This window comes from Phoenix dactylifera, chromosome 8, assembly GCF_009389715.1.
Source record: "Phoenix dactylifera cultivar Barhee BC4 chromosome 8, palm_55x_up_171113_PBpolish2nd_filt_p, whole genome shotgun sequence".
Taxonomy (NCBI): domain Eukaryota; kingdom Viridiplantae; phylum Streptophyta; class Magnoliopsida; order Arecales; family Arecaceae; genus Phoenix; species Phoenix dactylifera.
Genome location: NC_052399.1, coordinates 11,945,004 through 11,969,087, shown reverse-complemented (window position 1 = coordinate 11,969,087; position 24,084 = coordinate 11,945,004). Strand labels below are relative to the sequence as shown.

The following is a 24,084-nucleotide window of genomic DNA, read 5'->3' as shown; positions in this document are numbered from 1 at the left end:
ATTCTGGTGTGAATCACGTGGAGAATTCTGCGTTGACTATTAAATTCTAAATTTCTGTATCAGTATACGATTTTTATTTCTTTTATTTTTTAAAATTTTGAGAATAAAAAATTCTTTGGGCCATTCGTCTGAGTAGCTAATAAATTTGTATTTAAAATTGATAATTATATAAAATTTATTTTATTATTTTAGAGTTATTAAGGGTGATACGAGCCCTATGTTCTTGTTCTCTCCTCTTTTTTTTTTTTCTTTTTTTCATCATGACACTACCCGTGGTCCAAGCCACAGGATCCATGACCAGACTTAGATCCACACTATGGGACCTCGACATGCCGGGCCAAATCAAATCAAAAGATTATGCATGCACAAGACCAAAATTTTACTAAAAGTTTGCTCCAATCCTTCCGTAGAGAAGCATAAGTATTTGATGTGTTAGATCATGTGACCGTCTTATGAGAGCATATAAAGGTTATATAAATTTCATATTTGGACCATTAATCTTGCCAAAAAAAAAACCTAAACACAAAAAGATATTGCAATGAGAGCTTCCTGTTAGGGGGGCTTGAATTTAGTCCCACATCGGCTAGTAGCGGAAAGGTTCCGTGCCTTAAATGGGGGGTGGAAATCCTTTCCTCTCGAGGGCCCTTTTGTGGGATAAAACCGTGAGGAGGGCTCCGGGTACGCAACAGCCAGGAAGGGGCGCCTTCTCTCTCCATTGACTACCCTCCAGGACTGTGGGGGCCCGTTGGGGTAAAACCTGGCCGGAACCTTCCCGCTGGGGGGGCTATGTTGTGGGGGGGAGAGGGCCTTGAATTTAGTCCTACATCGGCTAGTAGTGGAAAGGTTCCGTGCCTTAAATGGGGGGTGGAAATCCTTTCCTCTCGAGGGCCCTTTTGTGGGACAAAACCGTGAAGAGGGCTCCGGGTACGCTCGACCCCCAAAGCGGACAATACCTCGGGAGGAACGCGGCCCTCTTTCTCTGCTAGCTTAATGTGGGCTAGGCTATTGTGTGAGGCTCCGGCAGAATGTCATCCCCGCAACACTTCCAACTCCAAACTCGAAAAACTAGATTGAAGGTGTAAGACAAAAAATCTTTCCTATTTTTTTAAAAAATAAAAAAATAAATGGATGAGCCAACTATAGACTATTTATCTGTAAAATTGCATATGTATGCATATAACATCAAGTTAATATAATTCCAATATGTAAGAATAGAGTGAACCTCATCCAATACAACATGATTCGTTTAGATGCATCTGGAGTCAAGCTTGCCAAGCTAGCAGTTATTAGCTCTAAAATAAATAATTATATTTCTAATTAATAAGAATTAATTATTTCAAAATAATTTATTATAGTTTTAAATTTTTAAAAGTTGGAGTATGAAGCGGCTATTATGTAAGTGTTGCTGGACCAGCCACTTGCCTCCCTCACTGTGATATCCAAATTTCATATAAGATGGTTGGGAACCTAGTTTTTCATGGTAACATAAAAACAATCTGAGGTATATTATCATTATAATAAAAACAAATCTATAGGAAAAAAATTGTTGATTGGAATGCATGATAGAGATTCTACATTCAAAATTATTATCGATGCTCTAAACCCACCACTCGGGCGAGGCATGTGACATAGCCGTACAACTTATAGGACATCACACTGTAGAATATGCAAGGCCTAGAGATTTAAACAATAACCCGTCAATACCAGAGAAAAATAAAAAGTATAAACATTATTTGAAATAAAATAACTGATAGGATTTAAAATGAGGGAAAACCTATTCCTCCAACAATATTAATATACCAACCCACATTCCAAAACGATAACCACAAATAACCATAATTCACAACCAACAAATATGCATCTTTCAACTAGTCACAATGATTCCAAAATTCCAGGAAAAAAATATCTAATATATGCTAAGGGTTCCTTGAGTCTATGATCCAAGTATCTTGCTGTTCTAAAAAATATTAAAGAAAAGATATGAGCTTGACAACATAGTGAGAATCATTTTACATATACCTGTGAATATAAATTTGTATATAACAATTAATAACAGCCACCATACAAACAAGATAATCAATACAATATAGATAAAATATTGTTGCCATGAAATTTCAGATACTAGTTAAATCAATAATTAGATTCTCAAATAAACTACATAAAATGTTGCAACCGATCATCACATATCATGCAACTAAAACCATATCTCAGTCCAACAGGTATTCATATAGAAGTCCAAATTCATTCCATAACTCTTTAATGGAGTTCAAACCCAGAAGATATCCAAGAATGCACAATAAGAGAATACAGTATTGTCTTTCAATCATCTACGACCATATTTCTAGCTTTTGAAGTGGCAAAGATGTCGTCAAGTTTTCAGCCCCTTGATCGAGCAAAGATATTTTCAGTCTATGATGGGGCAATACTATTGCCACATTTTCAGCATGTTATGAGGCAACCATGGTACCATATTTCTAACCCATGTTGGGGCAATGATGGAAACATGGCTAGTCGAAAGCTCATAACAAATGAAGGAAACATGTATGTATTTCCAACCTATGACTGCTTCCAAGATGTCAAACTATTGCTCCCTCATCCTAAATTTTAATAGTAGAGTTACTAATTGCAACAGTAGAATGGTTCTAACAATTTTATTGTTGAAACATGATGCACCTAAGAATGTTGAGTTGCTCATATTGTGAGCACAATCATGACTTCTTAAAACATTGCATAGGAAGATGGATACAGATCTCCTTTTTTTTCTCCTTCTCGTTGTTCCATCAACAATTGATGATAACACACAAGACAACCCCCCCTCTATTGTTTCTCTTTCTTAATTTATCATTTATAAATCTTTCTTCAACTTGGCATGATGATGATTGTTAATCAATGTATTGGAAATGTGAAAGGAAAGGTTGGTTAACATCGATCATGAAGTTCTAGCTTAAAGCTGCACATGAATCGGAAACCCTGGATACAACAATTTGTTCAATAGTGCTGAATATTGAATTTCACAAAAGATCTCCATCATCACAAATATTGAATAATGTGTACAGGAAATTAAATAGAGGTCTGTATGCTATCATATTGATTTCTTCTGACTTTTGATAACTATATGTGCTGAATGGTACATACAAGACAATTGATTTAAACCCCCTTGTTATACTAAAATTAAAAATTAAAAAAAGTTAAACATCGTCAAAAGCGACATTCCCCACCTACTTTTTAAAAATTATTTGTTTACCTTTATTTCATCCAAACTCTAAGGAGCAATTGCATACCATCCAAAACAACATAAAGTCATTTTTTTGGAGGCACATATAAAAATATGCCAAAAAATCACATTAAATGTATAAAAAAGCAACCAATTCATGGAAGAAATGCCCCATTAAAATCCAAAGGACAAAATCAAGTTGTCATCTCCTTATTGACCACCTAGACATTATGATTAGTGGTGGTATGCTAGAAAATTGTACACAAATTTTCAATTTTACCTTTGATTAAAGATAGACACATAAACCGAATAGTAATGGTGAATATATTGCATAAAACCAAGGATCATACAAAAACACAAATAGAGGTATCACCTGTGTGGACTGATTTTATGTTCATATCTTTAATGACATCTTAAGTTGACATCATAAGTTGATGCATGCGTATTTAAAATTATTTTGTATTGCGATCAAAACCTAAACAAAGCCGCATTGAGAACCTCAATTATAAATCTATCATTTCATAATAGATTGCTCAATATCTTTTAGTAATATGCGAGTATTCAGGCATAGGATGGTTCATGTGTGAAAATTATGTCTATGATGCTATCATATTTGTAAATGACAATTAGATGTCTGTACATCCAAGATTATTCATGCATATTACACATTTCAGAAAAAACTATAAGATAGGCAAGATAAATGACAACCTTTTCAAAAGAATTGGAATATTTGAAAGATAATTGATAGATACAACTAAATACTTTCAAATTGTAAATGACAAGAATCTCTACTCAATTTGCACGGTAATATAAGGGATAGTAGTTCAGTTTTCATTTCATGCACTACATTAGGATTAGGATGGACTAATGAGAATTCGGAGCATAATTTAACAATCAATCACTTCTTTATCAAGGATCTTTTGATTTCACCATAAATCCATATGGTGTCACTTTGCCTCGTATAACGCCATTAGGTTGGGATGAGGATTTACTTAGGGTTGACAATTAGGTCAGGTAGGGTCAAATATGGGTCGGGTTGGATGTGGGTTGGATCAAAAATTATCAACCAAAATCTGACTTGTTTATCAAATAGATCAAAATTTCAAATCTAAATCTAACCTACTTATTAAACAGGTAACTTGACCCGACCCATATAACCCATTTATTAAACAGGTTAAACATATTAGACGAGCTTTAAACAGGTTAAATAGATTTAAATAAGTTAAATAGATTAAGCAGGTCAGGTTAAATAGGTCAGAAACAGGCTAAGCAGGTTTCAAATAGGTTAAATAGATTTTAAACAGGTTAGACGGGTTGGATCATAATTCGACTTAATTATTAAACGGGTCAAAATGAGTTAAACAAGTCAATGATTTAAATCTGAACCTAACTTATTTAATAAACATATTTAGACAGGTTGACTTATTTACGATCCAAATCTGTTTATATCAAACCCAAATTTGCTTAAAGCAGGTCATTCGTGGATTGAGTTAACGGGTCGGGTCATCAATTTCTACCCCTAGATTTATTTGGTTTTAAAGAGAAGATGAGTGCGGTAACATTATTACCAATATCTAAAGATAACAAACACCCATTTAGATGCCTAAATAGGTTATCCAAGAAAATATTATTTATTTGGTTGGTATTTGGATTATTTTAATAGCTGTGAAGAAGGAATTTTCTTATTAGAGAAACCGTAAAGAGCTTATACAGGAGTGTGGATATCATAAATCACCTTGCAATGGGTATTTACCATGTTAAAATTAGGAGATTAAGTGCACTAGGTGTCACACCCCCGCCTGCGTGGGGCACATGAGGCACCCAGTGCCCACGTGGGGGCCACATGAGGGAGGAACACAGGGCTCCCCTGCTAGATATTGTCCGGTTTCGGAGCTTCACGCAAGTGTCCTTCACCCCTCCCCGATTTTGTTTTCCACCTATTGCGTCTGCAGGATTTGAAGACACCCGCTTCATATGCCTAGGCTCTGAAACGAGTCTTTCCGATGTGGGACTATTGGGCCTCACACCCTTTCCACCATCGGACAAGAGCCGTCCTCGGCTCTGATACCAAAATGTCACACCCCCGCCTCCGCAAGGCACGTGCGGCACCCAGTGCCCACGTGGGGGCCACATGAGGGAAAAAATACGAGGCTCCCCTGCCAAATATTGTCCGATTCTGGAGCTTCACGCAAGCGTCCTTCATCCTTCTCCGATTTTGTTTTCCATCCAAAACGCATCTATAGGATTTGAAAACACCAGCCTCATATGCCCAGGCTCTAGAACGAGTCTTTCCGATGTGGAACTATTGGGCCTCACACCCTTTCCACCATCGGACAAGACTCGTCTTCAGTTATGGTACCAAAATATCACGTCCCCGCCTGCGTGAGGCACGTGAGGCACCCAGTACCCACGTGGGGGCCACATGAGGGGGGAACACAGGGCTCCCCTACCAGATATTGTCCGGTTACGGGGCTTCACGCAAGCGTCCTTCATCCCTCCTCGATTTTGTTTTCCACCCAAAACGCATCTGCAGGATTTGGAAATACCTGCTTCATATGCCCAGTTTCTGGAACGAGTCTTTCTGATGTGGGACTATTGGGCCTCACACCCTTCCCACCATTGGACAAGAGCCGTCCTCGGCTCTGATACCAAATGTGCCTCACGTGCCCTGCGCAGGCGGGGACATGACATTTAGTATCAGAGCCGAGGACGACTCTTGTCCGATGGTGGGAAGGGTGTGAGGCCCAATAGTTCCACATCGGAAAGATTCGTTCCAGAGTCTGGGCATATGAGACGGGTGTCTCCATATCATGTAGATACGTTTTGGGAGAAAAACAAAACCGGAGAGGGGCGAAGAACGCTTGCGTGAAGCCTTGGAACCGGACAATATCTGGCAGGGGAGCCCCGTGTTTCTCCCCTCATGTGGCTCCCACGTGAGCACTGGGTGCCTCACGTGCCTCGTGGCGTAACATTTGGTATCAGGTGTGAGGCCCAATAATTTCACATTGGAAAGACTCGTTCCAGAGCATGGGCACATGAGGCGGGTGTTTCCAAATCATGTAGACGTATTTTGGGTGGAAAACAAAACTGGGAAGGGATGAAAGATGCTTGCGTGAAGCCCTAGAACCGGACAATATCTAGCAGGGGAGCCCTGTGTTTTCCCTCTCATGTGGCCCCCACGTGGGCACTGGTTGCCGCACGTGCCCCGCGGAGGCGGGGGCGTGACATTTTGGTATCAGAGCCGAGAACGACTCTTGTCCGGTGGTGGGAAGGATGTGAGGCCCAATAGTCCCACATCATAAAAACTCATTCCAAAGCCTGGGCATATGAGGCGGGTATCTCCAAATCCTGCAGACGCGTTTTGGGTGGAAAACAAAATCAGGGAGGGGTGAAGGACGCTTGCATGAAGCCCCGGAACCAGACAATATCTGACAGGGGAGCCCCGTGTTCCCTCCTCATGGGGCCCCCATGTGGGTGGCATTGGGTGCCTCACGTGCCCCGCGTAGGCAGGGGCGTGACATTAGGGGGGCTTCTTAGTCGAAGCATAGTCTCATCTTTTCTGACTCTACTTGTCACCTCTAACTTCTATTATCTCGGGATGTCTCAATGGGTTTATTCAAAGAACACCTCAATCAAGCATCCAAGTTTATGCTAAAACGACTTCTCAACAAATTTACGCACTATAAACTATGTGGCAGATTTTTATTGGCTATACAGCAACAGGCATTCAAATCCCAACTCCACGACATAGGGTCCCCCTTCATCCAAACTTGGCTGGCTTTGCATTCAAGGAGGGCTAAGCATAAACCTTCCCAAGCAGCAGTTAGCTCGGCAAACGGAACCGAGCATTTAGGCAGCTTGCGACAACATGCATGAATGAGGTGACCAAGACCATCAAGAGGAATGATATCCGGTATAGTATCGGTACGATACGGTACGGAGTTTTTTTGGCATACCGAGTATTGTGGTTCAAATTTGCCATTTTGCCCTCCATCACTGACACCGAGTATCAATACGCCATCCGTACCGGATACCAATACCGAACAAATACAATACAGTACACTCCATACCGTCTGGTTCGAACCGACACTATATATCTTGCAAGTAACTAATATTGGAAGACTCCCTATTAAGATTACTCCAATACATAGAAGAAGTACCGAAGGTGGATATCTGCTGGTTCGAAATAAGATCTGAGTTTTTCTTACCACTTCTTTGGGCGAAGAGACCAAACCTTGCAAGATTCCTTCATTTCTGCACTTCCAAATGAACCCAGTCAAATAGGGCAGCTTTTAACGTTTTACAATTAATTATTTTATTTCTATTTTATATTATTAGCAATATTTTTCCAATAATATTCCCCTCATATTTCTCAAAAATCTTATTCTCTTGTGCACTTCAAAAAAAAAAAAAAAAATTGTTACAAGGCCATAGCAGGGTACCAGAAAAGAGCTCTACTTAGAGCTGTCATGGCATGTCCCATGGGATGAGGGACTGGTGTTCCATGCCTCCAGACAATCTCGTCAATTGCACTAATCTCAACGTCCGGTTAGGCCATCGTGCCGGTGCTAGCCAATCGTGACCATCCATGTTTAGCGCAATGACCGGGATTAAGTGGCGGCTACATAATTTGCGATCGATGTGCCGCGGTGGGCTTGCTCTATTACGAAACATGACGGCAGGAATGCTCTCATTCATATCCGTAGAAGGCTCGCACGCTATTTTTACCGGTCTCACGGAAGGGAAAAGAAGCTGGAGTTGGCTTCCTCTCTCTTCCTCCAATAGAGAGATGGGAATCCCTTCCGAGATGGGTGACGCCTGGGCGAACAAGAAGAGATCTTTCGTGGTCGCATCGCCAAACGAACAGTCCGAGAACTCTGTCCGAGGTGCAACTTTTCCAAATTTCCTTGTTCTTTTTTACCCCTTAACGAGCAGATGTCATTTGCCTTCTTCTCTCTGACTAAATTTTGGATTTGGTAGGAGAAATACGGGTCTCAATTGAAGAATCCATGCTTGATTCCGTCAAAATTTTGATCCCAGAACTGATGCAATCTTCTGTTCTGATTACTTTAAATTTAGAACATACTCTTAGATTATCGAAGGTGTGATGTCTGAAAAGAAAAGAAATGTTTAAATTAATTCTGTTTATAAGTTGATGTTTGAAATTGGATCTTCTTGCTCTGATTTGTTTTGCTTGGAAAACTCCACAAACTCTTTCCTTGTTAATAGCAAACCCCTTTTATATATATATATATATATATATATATATATATATATATATATATATATATATATATATATATATATATATATATATATATATATATATATATATATATATATATATATTTGTTTTTTCCTTGTCAACTGTACTGTGCTAGGTTATATGACTGATAGAACCCATTGCTTCTGTAATCCTACTTCATGTTATGCTTTATTTTTTTCCTAAATATGTTCTGTTAATTTGAGACGATCAAACAGCAAGAAATTTTTAGGGTAACCAAATGATTTGTAATACACCTGCTAAATTCCATACAGATTAGACCAGCAAATTAGGCTTTTGACACCACCAGCAAGCTTTCATCTTAAATCTAGTAAATCCTTTTCTCTCCAACTGCACAAAAGAAGCCGGGATTTAATCTTTTTCGCTGGCTGCCATGCTCATATGGTGATGATGGATTGCTAATGAAATTTTGTATGGAGTTTATTTCATTGATGAAACTTTCAAAAAAATATTATTTGAAGAAATTTTCTGTTAATGGCATTCTAGTTCCGCAATCTAGTTTTGCCACAATATAGTATTCTCTTTGTCTATGTTCTGATTCTCGCATACACAGTTTTCATGTCAAATTCTGTTATGAATGCCTTCTTATTTATTTTGTACAATGTTCCTTTTTTGTGGGAGGAAACCAGGGTTCTATGTATAATCAAAATAATTTTGTACTATCAGTTAGACTATTTTAAATCTTAATCAATTACTTGTGCCCCTGCTCCCTGATTGTGCTCCTAAGGATTTAATTTTATGGATGTGATGAAGATTGCTGCCTTTCTTAAATGAAAGGGTCCTTTATACTGTTGTTTCCTGAATTCAGACACCAATGCTTTTACTTACTTTTGTTGTTGTTGACATCTCTCCTGCTTCATCATGGATTCTTTGTTCTGTTTGGTTTTATACTTCACTGGGTATTTATCCCTGTGGATTTCTTGACTTCTGCAAAATACCTTTTTCCCTTTTTTTTTTTCTTGATTATAATGACATTTCTTCAATCTATTGCTTTATAATAATTTTAAATGTTTGAGTATTACAAGAAAGGCATCCTTTATATTACTTATACGATGCATAGTAATTCTTAATGCTAATTCTTCTTGCACCATACAGATTGCTACTTACTAATTTACTTTTTTTTTGTTTATTTTTGTGATTCTTGTATACAGAAGCAGTTCAGGCTGCATTTAAAACAGCTGTAATATCTGGTGCTGTTGCTGCAGTGCCAACGGTGTGTTTTCTATTCCATTTCATTTTATTTCTTCAGTATTTTGAACCTTTTCCTTCTATTTCTAGTTATTTGTGGATATTGAATTGTATTATAAAGTTGCAATCTTTGCATAAGTTATGTAGTATTTATTTTTAGAGGATGTTCTTTCCATTTGTCATCATTAAAAAAAAATCTATATAGTGAGAGAGAATTTACTTGAGCCATTCAAGTTCTTTATTACATTAACATTGTTACTGTTAAAAAAGATTTCATTTGATCCAAAATTTATTGTTTCTTTCCCTCTCCTTTCAGTTTCCTAATTCGTTTACATTTTGCAGTTGATTGGCTGCCGTGTCATTCCTTGGGCTAAAGCTAACCTCAATCATACTGCACAAGCGCTCATCATATCAGCAGGTACTATGCAATGAGGAAACTTATTTTTGCTGGTGGTTTAATTTTTATTTTAACATAAAACTGTAATGCAAATAAAAAAGGGCATCCTAGTGCTCAAGGTTTCTCCCATTGCGGGGTTCGTGAAGGGTCAGATGTACACAACTTTACCTCTGGATGCAAAGAGGCTATTTTCGTGTTTCAAACTCATGATACCCAGGCCAAGATGGAGCAACCTTACCATTGCGTCAAGGGCCGATGTAATACAAATGCTGCAACTTAATATGAATCTATGTTTTACTATGTGATGTGGAGGAAGTGGTAGTGGTGATGTTTTATGTGGTTGTTTTAACTAATACATTCGAATAAGTGCATCACATAATAAGAATACAACATTCCTGTGAATATCTCTTACATGATGCAAGGTTTTAGGAAGTATGGTAAGTGATATAAAGTTTCAACTGCAGAACAATTTATGATGTGAACTGGTTCATGATTGTGTTTGTTGGGAGCCTGTCAATTTGCTATAGATTTGTGGGATCCAAATGTTTAGGATGATTCACTTCACTATTTATCGGGCTGGTGTTACCAGTTTAATTTGATGGTGGAGTTACTTATATGACAGATCAAATATTCTTTTGGAAAAATTGTGATCCTAGGAGAGTCTATATAAAGTAAATCATAAGAAAAGTAAATATAGTCTATAGAAAGTAGACTATAAGAAAATTAAATCTGCCTCTCCTGCATAGGAAATAAGGCATTTAAAAAAATGAAATAATATTTAACAAAATTTGGTGCAAATATTTTTTTTATTTTAAACAAGTATAAGCTGGAATGTCTAAAATCATATGCAAATGCCTATTAGGACAAAACGCCTGGTTTACATGATTAAACTATTAGGATAAAAAATCTGGTTTACATGATTAAACTTTAGTTTGTACTATTTCTATACTAGTATTAGCTAACATAAAAAAGTTTTGTTTGATACTAGCATATACATACATATACATGTACATAAACGTACATACATACGCACATACACACAAATATATATATATATATATATTCATCCTAAATAATAAGTTAAAGAGAAATAAAATTATCAGTGCCCATAATCTCTAAATAAAGATCCAAATTTTGGGTCTTTGCTCTATAGGTCTTCATTAAATTTGTTTTTTCTTTTGGCTTCCTTAAGTTGAAGATCATGGTGTTTACATCAGTACTATGTGTGGTTTTTGATGTTAAACATCGTTATAACATTTTATGCACTAAGTGTTTGTGATATTTACCAAGTCAATCTACTCTTTAACTTCAAAGCTTAGATGACTTATCTTGTCGTTCTGATTTCAACCAGTTCTTTTGACTGTTTTGTGTTATTCCTCCAACATTTGAAAGGCATCTCTATCTTATTTCTTTTCTTAACCTTTTCAACATTTGTTGCTCAAGGTAGTTTTTTCTACATGCATCATTGAATCTCCTTGTGTCAACCTTTTCACTTGATATATTACTCTCTGTTGCCATTAGGGGTGGCAATCAGATCGGGTCAGACATAAACAGGTCGGGTCAGAAAATTATAAACCTGAACCTGATCTGTTTATTAAACAGGTCAGGAATTACAACCTGAACCCGATCTGTTTAATAAATAGGTCACCTGACATGACCCGTTTAAGAAAAGGAAAGGGCGGAGGAATGGGAGGGGAAAAGACTCGAGAGAGAGAGAGGTGGGAGGGTAAAGGAAAAAAAAATTACATGCTCATCTTCCCCGATCGGCCTCCCTCGCCACAGCTGCGCCCGAGCCGCCAACTCGCACCGCCCGCGGCCTCCGCCTTGCCGCGCCGCCACCAGAGCTTCATCGGTCGAACCATTGTCTCGAGATCTGTCGCGACCGCTGTTGTGCCGCCGTTGCTCATCTTCCTCGATCGGCCTTCCTCGTCGCGGCTGCGCCTGAGCCGCCACCCTGCACCGCTTGCGGCCTCCGCCGTGCCGCGTCGCCGCCGGAGCTTCACCGATCGAACCACCGCCTCGAGATCTGCTGCTATCGCCGCTGTGCCGCTGTTGCAGCGCTGCACTGAGCCGCCACTGCTGAGCGCCGCTGCCTCCGCCGAGCGCCGCTGCTTCTGCCGCTTCGCCACTCGGATCTAACGCCACCTCGCGTTTTCGATTGGACGCTCCACCGCCTTATCCGAGCCGCTCGCCGCCCTCACTCCTCCGCTCGCCCGTTCGACCACCACCCACAGTGCCGTCCACAACAAGAAAGAGGTGGGGGGTTGGGGTTCTACCGTTCTAGCAAGAAAGAGAGGTGGGGGTTGGGACTCAGAATTTCTTTCGACAGGAGAGGGAGAGGTGGGAGGCCAGGAGGGTTCGACGGAGAGAGAGAGCCATGAAGGCCTAGAGGGTTCGATGGAGAGAGAGATAAGGAGGGTTCCGTCTATCTCATTAATCACGCTGGAGCAGCTAAGGCTAAGCATCGCTTTCCTTTGGGCCGAGGCTTGGGCCGGCCCTGTCTGATCCAACCGGATCCATATATTAAACGGGTTAAACAGGTCAGACATCTAAAATATGTATCTGACTCAATTAACAAACAGGTTAAATAGGTCAATCTCTTTACGACCCGAACCTGTTTAGGCTAAATCCGAACCTGTTTATGGCGGGTCGAACATAAGTCGGGTTGGCGGGTCGGGTCATATTTTGCCACCCTCTAGCTGCCATTGATTCTGGGCTGAGGTCTCAGGTGACCCTGAAGTCGGCTAGAAACGAGTTGAGTAGGTTGGCCGAGGTGTAGGGGGTGGATCTCCTCCGGATATGGTATGCAAAAAGTCCGCTTGTTGGAGACTTTTTGGCGGAGAACCCTCCGATGCCTAAGTCAAAATAGAAAGACAACAGTGTGGAAGGAAGAGAATTTCAGCAGAGTATCTTCTCTAAGAATAATATTGCCTGTGTACCTCAGGTCCCCCCAAGCTCTCCCTTTATATAGGAAAACCCATTTTATCGTTATTTGGCCTGATGTGGCATGCAATTATGGCCAGATAATGACTGGTAGTACGATCGAGGCGTGGGTGTCAGTCCGTGTGGGTGGCGAGCAACGCTAGTGGGGTGCAGGCCATGGTGCTACCACGACTGTGGACTGCCAGGGTTGTCAGTTGTTGGGACTGTCAGTCCTTGTCGACACATGTTGATTGTTCTCCTCGACTGATGGCTCCTCGGTCGGAACCAAGGTCACTCGCCTCGGTTAGTCAGCTCCTCGGCTGGGGCTGAGGTCGCTCACCTCAGGTGGTCAGCTGCTCGATTGGGGCCGGAGTTGTTCTTCTTGGTTTATGTCCGAGGTAAAAGGGGTAGCTTTGGCCCAAGGTCGAGGTATCCAATATTTTCTCCAACACTTTCTCCTCCACTTTTGAGGCCGAGCTGCATCTTAGTTCGGATGATGGAAGTCATGTCATCACCTCGATTGAGGGTCGCGCTTTTATCTGGGGCATTAAATGTGTCGATTAGTCTTCTCAGAGCATCGCCATATCCAAGTTGTCTTAAGGTGTCATCATTGCAGGGTTTTTCTCGAGGCGTTATTAAAGCAGCGATCCGGCGGATCGCTTGTGCCATACCTCGAGCTGACATATGACGTGATCTGCCTGAGTAGCCGAATTGGCGCTTTCATCAGGGCCGTCTGCACCTTTATATAAGGGCATCCCCTCTTAGTTTATACTTCTTGTTTTATCTGTTGCGCCGTCCGTGTGCTCAAGCGTCCATGCTCTTAGGTGGTGCTCCGACGAAATCCTTCGTCTCCGGCTTTAGCATCCCCATGCTCCTCCATTTTCGATGGGTATTCGCTTCTTTAGCTGCTTGCCCCTTCTCCTTGCTCTTTCTCTGTCTTCTGTGTCTCGTCCTTGACTTTTTTCTCGATCTTTTCTTTCATCTTCTTCTTGCCACCATGAGCAGGGTTGAGGTCAATGCTTTGAAGGAGACTCAACCGTCTGACCGCTCTTCTCGAAGTCGGCAGTCGTTGCCTCTGCGTGAGGCTGAGTCCTTATGCAGGAGAAAATGGACCTCATCCGAGCACATCTTGTGCTCCTCGAGTTCACCTTTGAGCTCGCTGGTCTAGGTGACCGGGTGTTGAATCCACGTCCTCCTCGGCTCGAATTGTATGAGGAAACTCTACAGGTCGGGTTAAGCCTTCCTCTCCATCCCTTTTTCGTGCAACTAATGAGGTCTTACGACCTCATCCCAACCCAGCGGGTGTCGAACTCCTGGCGGATTTTTGTTGGTTTCCTTTCTCTTTGTCTTCTCTAGGGTATCCAAGCCTCGATCCCCCTCTTTTGGGGATGCTTCACCTTGATGAGGCATCATCGAAATAACTAGTGGTATTTCTTTCCTCGAAAACACTGCGAGCTGCTCCGAGGTATTCCCTCTTCCATCCACGGATGGACCGGGAGGTTTTTCTTTATCCACCTCGAGCAGCCATGGAGGTTTGAGAACGAGTGGAGGATACCTTGGAGCAGTTTGAATTGGCCCCTGAGGTTGTTTGATAATGATCAAAGAGCCTTGGACAAGCTTCTCCAGTCTCGGTCCGAGATTCCTACTCTGCGGGAGTTGCTGTCTGAGGAGACTTTGATTAAAGTCGGCCCGAGTTCGGCTGACCCTCAGAGTGAGTTTCTCTTGATTTTTTTCTATTTTTGCACCTCAGTGTCATTAACTAACTTCGTCCTCAGTTTTGCAGCTCTTGCCACCATGAATATCAATCTTGCACTGATTCGTGAGAGGAGAAAGATGAAGAAGAGGTCGGTCATGGCCGTCGAGGGTGACGCCTCTTAAAGAAAAAAAAGTCGAGGGGGGAGTCCTAGGCTCCTGCTACTGAAGCTCCTGCCGAGGCCACTTCTGAAGCTTCGGTGCCTACGGTCCCTCTAGAGATGTCTGTACCTCAGGGGGAGATTATAGAGCTCGCAGAGGTCGAGGTTGTTCAGCTGATCAGGTTGGCCTTTTCGGAGGGGGTCGTCCTCGCCCAATCCTGTGCTGCCACCACACCTCCACGCCAACCATCTCCCGAGGTTCGCGCCTTGGGTCGATTGGATCCAGGTCCGTCCGCTTCGGCCAAGGAGGGCCCCTCAGCCTTGGCCCATGCCTCTGGGACCTATTTTCTGAAATAGGCGGTCGAAGAGTCCAACTCGGCTCTAGAGTCTCCCGAAGTGGCGAGGAAGCTGGTTCGAGCCATACAACTTCACTCACCTCGGTTGGTTTGCTCCTCGGCCAGGGCTGAGGAGCTCAACTCGGGTCGTCAACTGCTCGGCTGGGGCCGAAGTTGTTCTCCTTGGTTTATGTCCGAGGTAAGAAGGGTAGGTCTGACTCGAGGTCGAGGTGTCCAATATTTTTTCCAATACTCTCCTTTTGTAGAGTTGCTACTGCTCTGATCTGCCCAAACTTGTGATCTTACAAATAACTTTGCTACACATGCTCAGCTGATCATTTGGGACTCAAGTATTATTGTTTGCTCCTCATCATATATTAATAGGTATGCTTTCTTTATGTAAACAATCTTCGGTACCCCTATCACGATTTCCATATAGCTTCAAGACTTGCAATTTTCACCTTGCATAGAACTTTGTTTTAATCCTGGACTTCTCTATTCTTATAGTCAGCATGTTGAGATTTTTGACATCTCTTGCCACGTTTTGCAACTTTTGGTGGCTTGTCTACCCATGTATTGCTTGCTTTCAGATTTGTGTCTTCAATATTCATGCTTGCATTGTGACTCCATATCTTGCACCTTGTTGGTTTGTTTTAATGATTTTATGCCAATTGACTTTATCTGCTAGCTCAGTTACCGCTGGGCTACATGACTAACTCTGTTAGTATATATATTTTTACATATACCTGTCATAATCTTTTAGGTTTATTGGATTTTGAGTCGTTCATCAAAAAACAAAGCACCTTAAAGCATGCTCTTCTGTGGTCAATGGCTATGCTCTTTATAGCTTCTTTGCTACCATGTCAGCTTGTTTAAGGACCTAGCTTGCTTTTGTACTACTACTCAGCTATTTTGGATTTTTACGATGGTTGTCTTTTCATTAGTGGTTGAGGCCCTGGACATCTTTTCTCCTTGTCTTTGGACTCATTACCTTACCCACTACTTTCTGTAAATTCCCATTTCTCCCTTCTGCAATTATTTACTTTATGGCATGTTCACTTTTCTCTTGGCAAATGCCTAGTGTGATTTTATGGTAGGGTGTTTGCTCTAGTGGTTGGGTTGGGGTATAAGAAGTTAAGAGTTTGTTTTTCTCTTGGCAGTTTTTTAATTTTAGTTTTCAAAATAAAACCGTGGTGTGATATCCAACTTAAGTTTGAGGGTGGGTCTGTAGGAGTAAATATGGCAGCCTACTGTATATGACGTGACATAATTTACTTTTCCAATTTGTATATCTTCATTCTTTGCATTCATCAATAAACAGATTTATATTATAGAGTTTGTTTATGGGTTTCATAATGACACTCCTTGCGATGTCTTTCTTAATGTCATTGAGTTCTTTGTGACTTTATCTAGGCTTTATGCTCTCAGGGTTAGTCTATTTATTGCACACAATAAGTTCTCAAGTTTTAGAAATAATCATCTTAAAAGAAAGGAGGATTGAAAAATCGATCATTTTAACAATTAGGTGCTGTTTAATAAAATGAGGGATTGTCTAAAGTAGGATCTAGACTCCTTTCTGAGAGGCAAGTTCAGCTACAGGCGGTCACTCAATCACACCTTCCCTACCAGCCCTTTTCCTGTGCTTTAAAAAAGTTCTTTTTTTCTTGGTCAGAATCACTTCCATAGGTCCATGTCCATCCCCCTTGGATAATTAGTTTTTCCTATTCAAATATATCCTACAACTAAAAAGGGTGTAGTTTAGTAGCTTAATATCTTTCTACCTCTCTCTCAAGAGCATCCTCTTGCTGGACTTCCCGGTTATTGGAGGTCTCTTGCTTTTCATGCTGTCGGGTCAAAGAGGGAGGAGTGAACCATTAAATCCTTGACGATAAATAGGTTTATGAGGCGGATAGGAATGCTTAATCGCGTGCAGTATGAGGTGAACTCAATTATCCATTTCATGGTCCAATCACTAATAGATCTTTTTCTGGAGAAGGGGCACCGTGGGAGGACACTTGAAGTGTTAACATGATAGCATTAAGAAAGTCCTAACTTATTTAAATTTATCAAGAATTGTTGTGTGGATATCTGTAGAGGTATCATGCATGCAAACTGCAAGTGCATTGTTTCTTTTGGTGGGGCAGTAAACAATATTAATCACCCATTGCTTGATTTATCAAAGAAATTTTGGCCACTGTAAAACTTGTGTTTGATTTATCAAGCATCAATACTTGTTTATGGACTGAACTGTCGATGATTTTTCATGATGTGACGCATGGCAATTGTTTACTCCAGCTACAGTAGGAGAGATCTGGGGAAAATAAAGTGCTTCTGGACTCACAGGGTGAACAAATTAATTCGGATTTGACGTAATTATGGAGATTGAAGTACAAGTACTACAGGTTGAGCAAGTAGTTTCTTGATCAACATCTAAAGCAACTGACTTTCTGTCGTGAAATGCTCAGCCATCTAGTAGCAGGAAACTTTTATCTAGGGTGCTGTATCAACTGACAGTATTATTATTTGATCTGAGCCTGGTTTGAGAACTTTATAGTTGGTATCAATGAATTTTCATGAGCACGTTTCTTGGTCTGTTAAAGTAGTAGCCTTTTTTTCCCTTCTTAATATGCTTAAATTTATTCTTTTGGAAAATGATTTCTTGTCACATCTATGCTTGCTAAATCATAAAGTTTTCACATGAGCAGATAGTAACTTGTGCTTTTCTGTTTGGCAGCTTCCATCGCTGGCTTCTTCATCACAGCTGACAGAACTATTCTACAGAACGCCAGGGAAAATACTATGGGGAAGTATGATAAAACAACTTGATGTGGACCCTCCCTGCTGCAGAAAAGCTTTGATACTATAAGAAGGTTCAACTTATATTCTAAAGAATTGATGCATGAGATTGTCCATGCCCTTCAAGGCTGTTGAGACAAAAGAGAAATAAAGCACGGTTCATGCCTTTCTCCATTTGGGTTCTATTCTATTCATAGCTTTTTTTGAGTTAACTATTCTATCCTCAGCTATTCTATATTTCTATTCATAGCTGTCGTGTAATGTTGCTTAGTGGATATTGCATGAAGCAGTTGCCTGGGGACACTTTTGAGGGTTTCTCCGACTTTGACCTCTGTTTGATTTGCTGCTGTCATATGTGTAACCAAATTGAAAGCTAGTGTGATAAAAACTACATTTTGATGAGGTAAGTGTTATACATTGCCTTATATGACAACCACAGCCTGTTTTCTGACAGAGTAAAATGCTTGTGAATGAGATCCGATGGCTCCCAATGCATCATACTTGTTGCATGATACACTGGAAATTTGATTTCTGTTCTGGGCTTCTACATCCCCCGTCCGATCTTATGCTCCAATTTTCATATATGGTGATCTAAACCACTTCCGAGATAAGTTGGTGCTGCCTGTGTTGGTGCGACATGAGCTCAAGGATTTGGATTGTGTGCCTGATTTCTGTACCACATCTGATAAATATATTTTTGAAGTTCTACTTTTCCCTGTTTAACCAATTCAAAGGCATTTGGCTGTTATAATATGATGTTTAGGTTTTCTCTCTCTCTCCAGCAAATTTGTGGGCCTTACTCCCTATGTGATTAGTGTTATCTTTAACTAGCTTTCCCTTCATAAATACATCCTCTTTTCATGAATAAGGAGAGGGGCACCTGTGGTGCATGTAGGGGGGAAAAGTGTAAAATCTGCAAGTAATTTGAAACGGGCATGGATGGAGCTGGAAGAAAGGTAAAATTGATTAAAGAAAATATGGAGGAAGTAGTGTTAAGATCCATGCCAGATTTTTTTCCCCCTGTAAAACTGTCTATAACTCATAATTATTGTGCATTAATTTATTTATATGAATTTAATTAGTATAAACTGACTGCCCTAACTCACCCTTTTTAGAATAACATATATGAAAAAGTGCACCGAAACAAAGGTTAGGTAAGGTGTTTATAAATTCACATGATTAATAAATAAAATATTTTTGATCAAATGGGATTTTAGAACTATCCAGATTTCTCTCACGGCCTTTGTGCCACAGTATCGATGTAAACTACCACAAGTGTTAATACTTAAATATATGACTTGTATTTTTCTTCCTTGAACTCAACCCCCAAAAAAAATCAAAATGATCTATATAAATTATTTTTTAACTGCTATCACTTTATTCATGTATTGCAGAAATTTGGATGGACTTCCCTACCTTGCTCTCAAAAATTATATATATATATATATAATTTATTAATTTTTCTATACTAACATAACATTCGATGGAGATAGAGGCAAGTCAAGCAAAGTCTTGCAGATGTTGGTTAGCTTTCTTGTGTTGTTGACACAGAAAGCTATAGTATAGCATATGAGAAGTTCGGATTTCTTATTGATCAGCTAATGCTTGTGTTTCATTGCAGCATGCCAAAGGATACCAAAAAAGAGGATGTCATCTTTTGAACATCAAGTCAATATCCACTCTCTTTTTAGTATGTAGAGATTGTGAGAATTACCTGGTGTCTACTTTCCATAGTTATTTATTCATCTAGTAGTATGAAGATGAAGATGCAGACCTTGGAGTTCTTGTTGACAGCTTAGCCTTCTTAGTGATCTCATTCCTCGCCCCTCAAGTTTTATGGCTCTGATTCCTTGACACAACTTGATTTCTTAATTTATTTGCAATTAGTTAATACAGTTGCTTTTATGTTATAGACCTTATAAATTTTGTGGGGCTACTTGCTAAATACTTTAGCATCGTTTTTAAGTCATCGGTGGGACAATAGAATCTTCAAATTTTCGCCGTCAATGCATTAATTCCTATTATTTAGGTGTCTCAAGAGTGCTTCATCATGATATTGGCACTGTACATGAAAGTTGTAATCAACCTGTTGTCTCTGAAAGTTCAGATTCCATATGAAGAATGCATTTGTTAATTTGTCCATCATTTGTGGTGTTTCTGTTTTAGATAGTTTGTATTTTTTTTTCTTTATGAATCTCTTGATTTACAAATGAATCGTTGCTTAATCTCTTATCATGGTTTTGGAGCAATCCATGCATTCATCATAAATAATGAAGGCCAAGACATGAGATTCATGATTCTTGTTGGAGCATAGCAACCCCTGTGAATATAGCTAGATTTTATTATGAATTCTTTTGGAATTCTTAAGTCCACTACTACAAATTTGATGTATAACATTGTATTATATGCATTACCAATGTATAAGGGGGTCAAAGTCGCCTTCTTGTGCCGTACCGCGTATGAATATGGGTTCGGTACTGAAATGGTGAACGTTGGTTAGTTTTGTAGATCAAAGCATACATTTAACAGGAGCGATATTATGGTTTTTGCATACAATTAACACTGGTGATATTCTTCATTGGCACAATTTTTATGATTTTTAAAACTTTTTTTCGCCAAAAATATTGCAGATCTGTTGATCCCTGCTGCCCCTTTAATGAATTTGGGTTTGTCAATATTTCTTCTCACTAGCCATTTGAACCTTGGTTGCAGCTCAGGCTTTCAGCTAGACTGGGAATCCTCCTAGTTATTGCTTGTGAATACTAGCTGATGTTCTGGTTTCATGTATCCTTTTGGTGCCTTAGAGAAGGGAGCTTTTAGAATTTGATTATCCGGTTCATTTCTCTTACATATAATAATTTGAGGATTAGGAATGAATCCTGGCTGAAATTATGGTGAAGGTGAGGCTTGAACCCAAGTTGTTGGTGCCAACCCCAAAACCTTTACTTACCAATTGCACTCTAGAATATAGTATGTAGGAACTGCTCATGCAAAATCTTAAAAACCAAATTTGTTTCCAAGTCGTACCTTCGCCCAAATCATTTTCTATTAAACTAATCATACCCCCAAAGGTCTAAAATTTGGAATCGAAGGAATTTTTTTAAAATTATATATGATTAATAGTCCATTCATCTGAGAAGGTCGATGGCTAGGTCAGGTTGTTTTTCTTTTGTGATAAACACAATAATAAAGAAAGTAATTGAGACATATCTTGTAAGATATTAATAACTGTTATGTAGATATGAAACATGTAGTAAAATAATAGATGGAGAGAAGGAAGAATTTATCAATTGAGGCGTGATTTCACTGTCCTTAAGAATAGATCGCGTCCCTCGGAGAATGAATCTCGGTGTAGCAGGTAATGGCGGCCTATCCTTCAGGATACAACAACTGGATCACTCCAAGCGCACACTCGCAGATGTAGTGATCTTGTCGAACAGAACAGAGGAGAGTATCCTCTCGGGAACAGAACAGAGCAGAGAGAGATTTTTATTTTATATATATCTCTATCGGATCTGATAGGGTTTAAAAAGAAATGAAGAGGCGTAATTTAAAAGACACGTCGTTTTACCAAGGAGGGGGTCACCCTGCGCGTGATAATCGCAACGCGCCCGGTTAAACGTTTCCGGATCGGATTCGCCAATTTTGGCTTGGACCTCCATTGGGCTCATGCGCGCATGGACTACTTTCTTTCTTTGCTTCACCAAGTTAAAAGGTTGAATGCTATATAAAGATCTTTTGAGTTTTGTTCCTTTCCAATGTGGGACTAAAAGAAAGTACACTAGACAAAAAGACAAAAGACAAAGAAGGGCAGATTCGGAATTTTGAAATATTCCAACAAAACACAATTTAAATGTGAAACATACTAGAATAAGGGTGGTTGCAGAAGCATGGTTTCATTGATGGTTTAGTTGGATCGCGTGTCCACCTAAAAGCTTGGGCAAGTTAATTGAGTGGTTATGTGGCCCAAATCCAACCTATTTCAGTAGCATAGCAGGCATAGCAGGCATCTTATTTCAGTAGAGCTCATATTTGTAGGTTGGTCCAAATAAGGAAAGCCAAGAGATAGCTCTCTACTTAATTTTGAACTCTAAAGAGTGCAACTCCAATTGAACTAGAACCCTTCATCTATAAAAAAAAAAGCTCATGGACCAAGTGCACATACAAGGCACAAGCTCTCTGGTCTCTCTTCTCCTTCATCTTTTCACATTTCCTGCCCAGCCGGATCAGCTTCGGCGTTTGGCAAAGTTTTGGCAGCAACAATTACGATTACTAATTTAAATCTTTCTCTCATAATTAAATAACTAGAAATCCTATTATTCAATATGGATTGAGCTATCGTCAAGCTAGATCATTTAGATCTAAATTAGTGTCATAATGGAAGATAGGTGGTAATCAAATTGAGCTGGAATCCCTCCACATCTATCCAAAACAAGATCTCAATACCTGCATACAAAGGCAGGCCTTGTGAACATAACTCTTGGGTAGAATTTTGCAGGTGTTTAGTCCAAGTGAGATTGACTTGGACCCAACCTAGATAGATTTTTTTTTTTTGCCGATTTAGAGCCTGTTTGGATAATCTAACAGAATTTGAACTAAATTTTCTGCTGGATGGACTAGAAAGTCCATTTGAGCATGGCCCATATCAACTCAATTCCCCTTCTAGACTGACTCATGTGGGAAGGGGAAAGAGATTTCTATGGATCTTTTTTTTCTTGCAGACCAACAGATCCACATGCAGGGATTTAGGCTAGGACTTTGACGAGCTTTTAGAAGATGCAGGCTGGGTGAGCCTCCAGCAGCTCCGATTGCTGCAGAAATATCCAAACCGTATGCATTTGCCTGCATGTTTGAAGATAAGGATGGGCTCTTTCTTATCTTATCCCTATTGGCCACCCATTCCCTCTTCTTTCCCTAACCAGCCCTCATGCAGGACCTAACCAGACCAATGTCAGTCTTTAAAGTTCTTCCAGCGCTTTCTCTGGACTGGACCAAAATTCATTAGGTAGTGGGGAAAAATCCACCATCCTAAGATGACTTACCCAGTCCTCATATTTACACTAGTTGTCATTTCTCCATATATTTGTTGATAGAGAAGAGCTGCCAACTTCTTCCAACACCCAGCTTGGGCTGGTTCTAGGATTTGGTAAATTTTATTATTGGTATTGTCTATGGACACTGCTTTTCCAGCTTTTGTAGTGACAGCACAAAAGTTTTTTGAGGGGTCATGTGTTTGTTCCATTGATTCTAGTATGTGATTTGACGATATAATTTGAGGGGCAAGCACAATCTTTTTGGACCCTACTTCATGTCTCATCAGACTGTAAAAGTTTTAGAGCAAATCGTTAGTAGAAACTAGCATACAATACCTGACAAGTAGAAGGTGCCAATTAGCCTGCTTGTGATGGTTATATAGCATGTTTTGAGAATCAATATTCAAATATCTCCTTCATTTAGTGTGCAATCAAAAATCTCTTGTTAGCCTGATTTTTTATGATAGCATACTATTGCGTCAGGCAGGAAGAATAATAAAACAAGAAGAAAAAAGAGATAAAAAAATAAAAAGATACAATATTTATGTGGTTCGATTTATTGACTTATATTCATATGCAGAGATGATGCAAAAAATTTACTATAGAAAATTGGAGATTATAGAGTAAAAGGTTTTCTCTCAAATCCAAGCCTCAAACATATCCAATCTCTGTAACACTTAATTATTCTCTTCTTTTAGAGTTGAACGAGATACATATAATAAAGTAAGCTGATCTGGACTCAAACTGGTATCCTATTATAATTAAGTAAGTCATATATATATATATATGTATATATATATATATATGTATATGTATATATATGTATATATATGTATATATATATATATATGTATATATATATATACATGTATATATATATGTATATATATGTATATGTATATATACATGTATATATATATGTATATATATGTATATATATATATGTGTGTGTATATATATATATATATGTATATATATATATATATGTATATGTATATGTATATATATATATATGTATATGTATATATATATATATATATATGTATATGTATATATATATAT

General features: G+C 39.5%; 1 protein-coding gene across 2 annotated transcripts; it reads left to right on the top strand.

Annotated features, from left to right (window-relative positions):
- Positions 1–7,851: 7,851 nt before the first annotated feature.
- Positions 7,852–18,425, top strand: LOC103718023. 2 transcript variants are annotated; one of them, XM_026808823.2, is made up of 5 exons: positions 7,852–8,100; positions 9,650–9,711; positions 10,029–10,104; positions 10,185–10,340; positions 17,928–18,425. In XM_026808823.2, the coding sequence occupies exons 1-5, from the start codon at positions 7,854–7,856 to the stop codon at positions 18,017–18,019; spliced, it is 633 nt and encodes a 210-aa protein (XP_026664624.1). In that variant the 5' UTR covers positions 7,852–7,853; the 3' UTR covers positions 18,020–18,425. The 2 variants fall into 2 exon arrangements, with proteins under 2 accessions (XP_026664624.1, XP_008804878.2); XM_008806656.3 differs by lacking the exon at positions 10,185–10,340 and having other exon boundaries at positions 7,853–8,100; positions 17,928–18,423.
- Positions 18,426–24,084: the final 5,659 nt, after the last annotated feature.

What these genes read in the sequence shown, in the direction of transcription:
- LOC103718023 (XM_026808823.2), top strand. Translation starts at nt 7,854, where the DNA reads ATGTGCCGCGGTGGGCTTGCTCTATTACGAAACATGACGGCAGGAATG. An exon ending in GTCCGAGAACTCTGTCCGAG is followed by an intron (nt 8,101 to 9,649) that starts GTGCAACTTTTC and finishes TCTTGTATACAG; the next exon opens with AAGCAGTTCAGGCTGCATTT. An exon ending in CCATTGCGTCAAGGGCCGAT is followed by an intron (nt 10,341 to 17,927) that starts GTAATACAAATG and finishes TCTGTTTGGCAG; the next exon opens with CTTCCATCGCTGGCTTCTTC.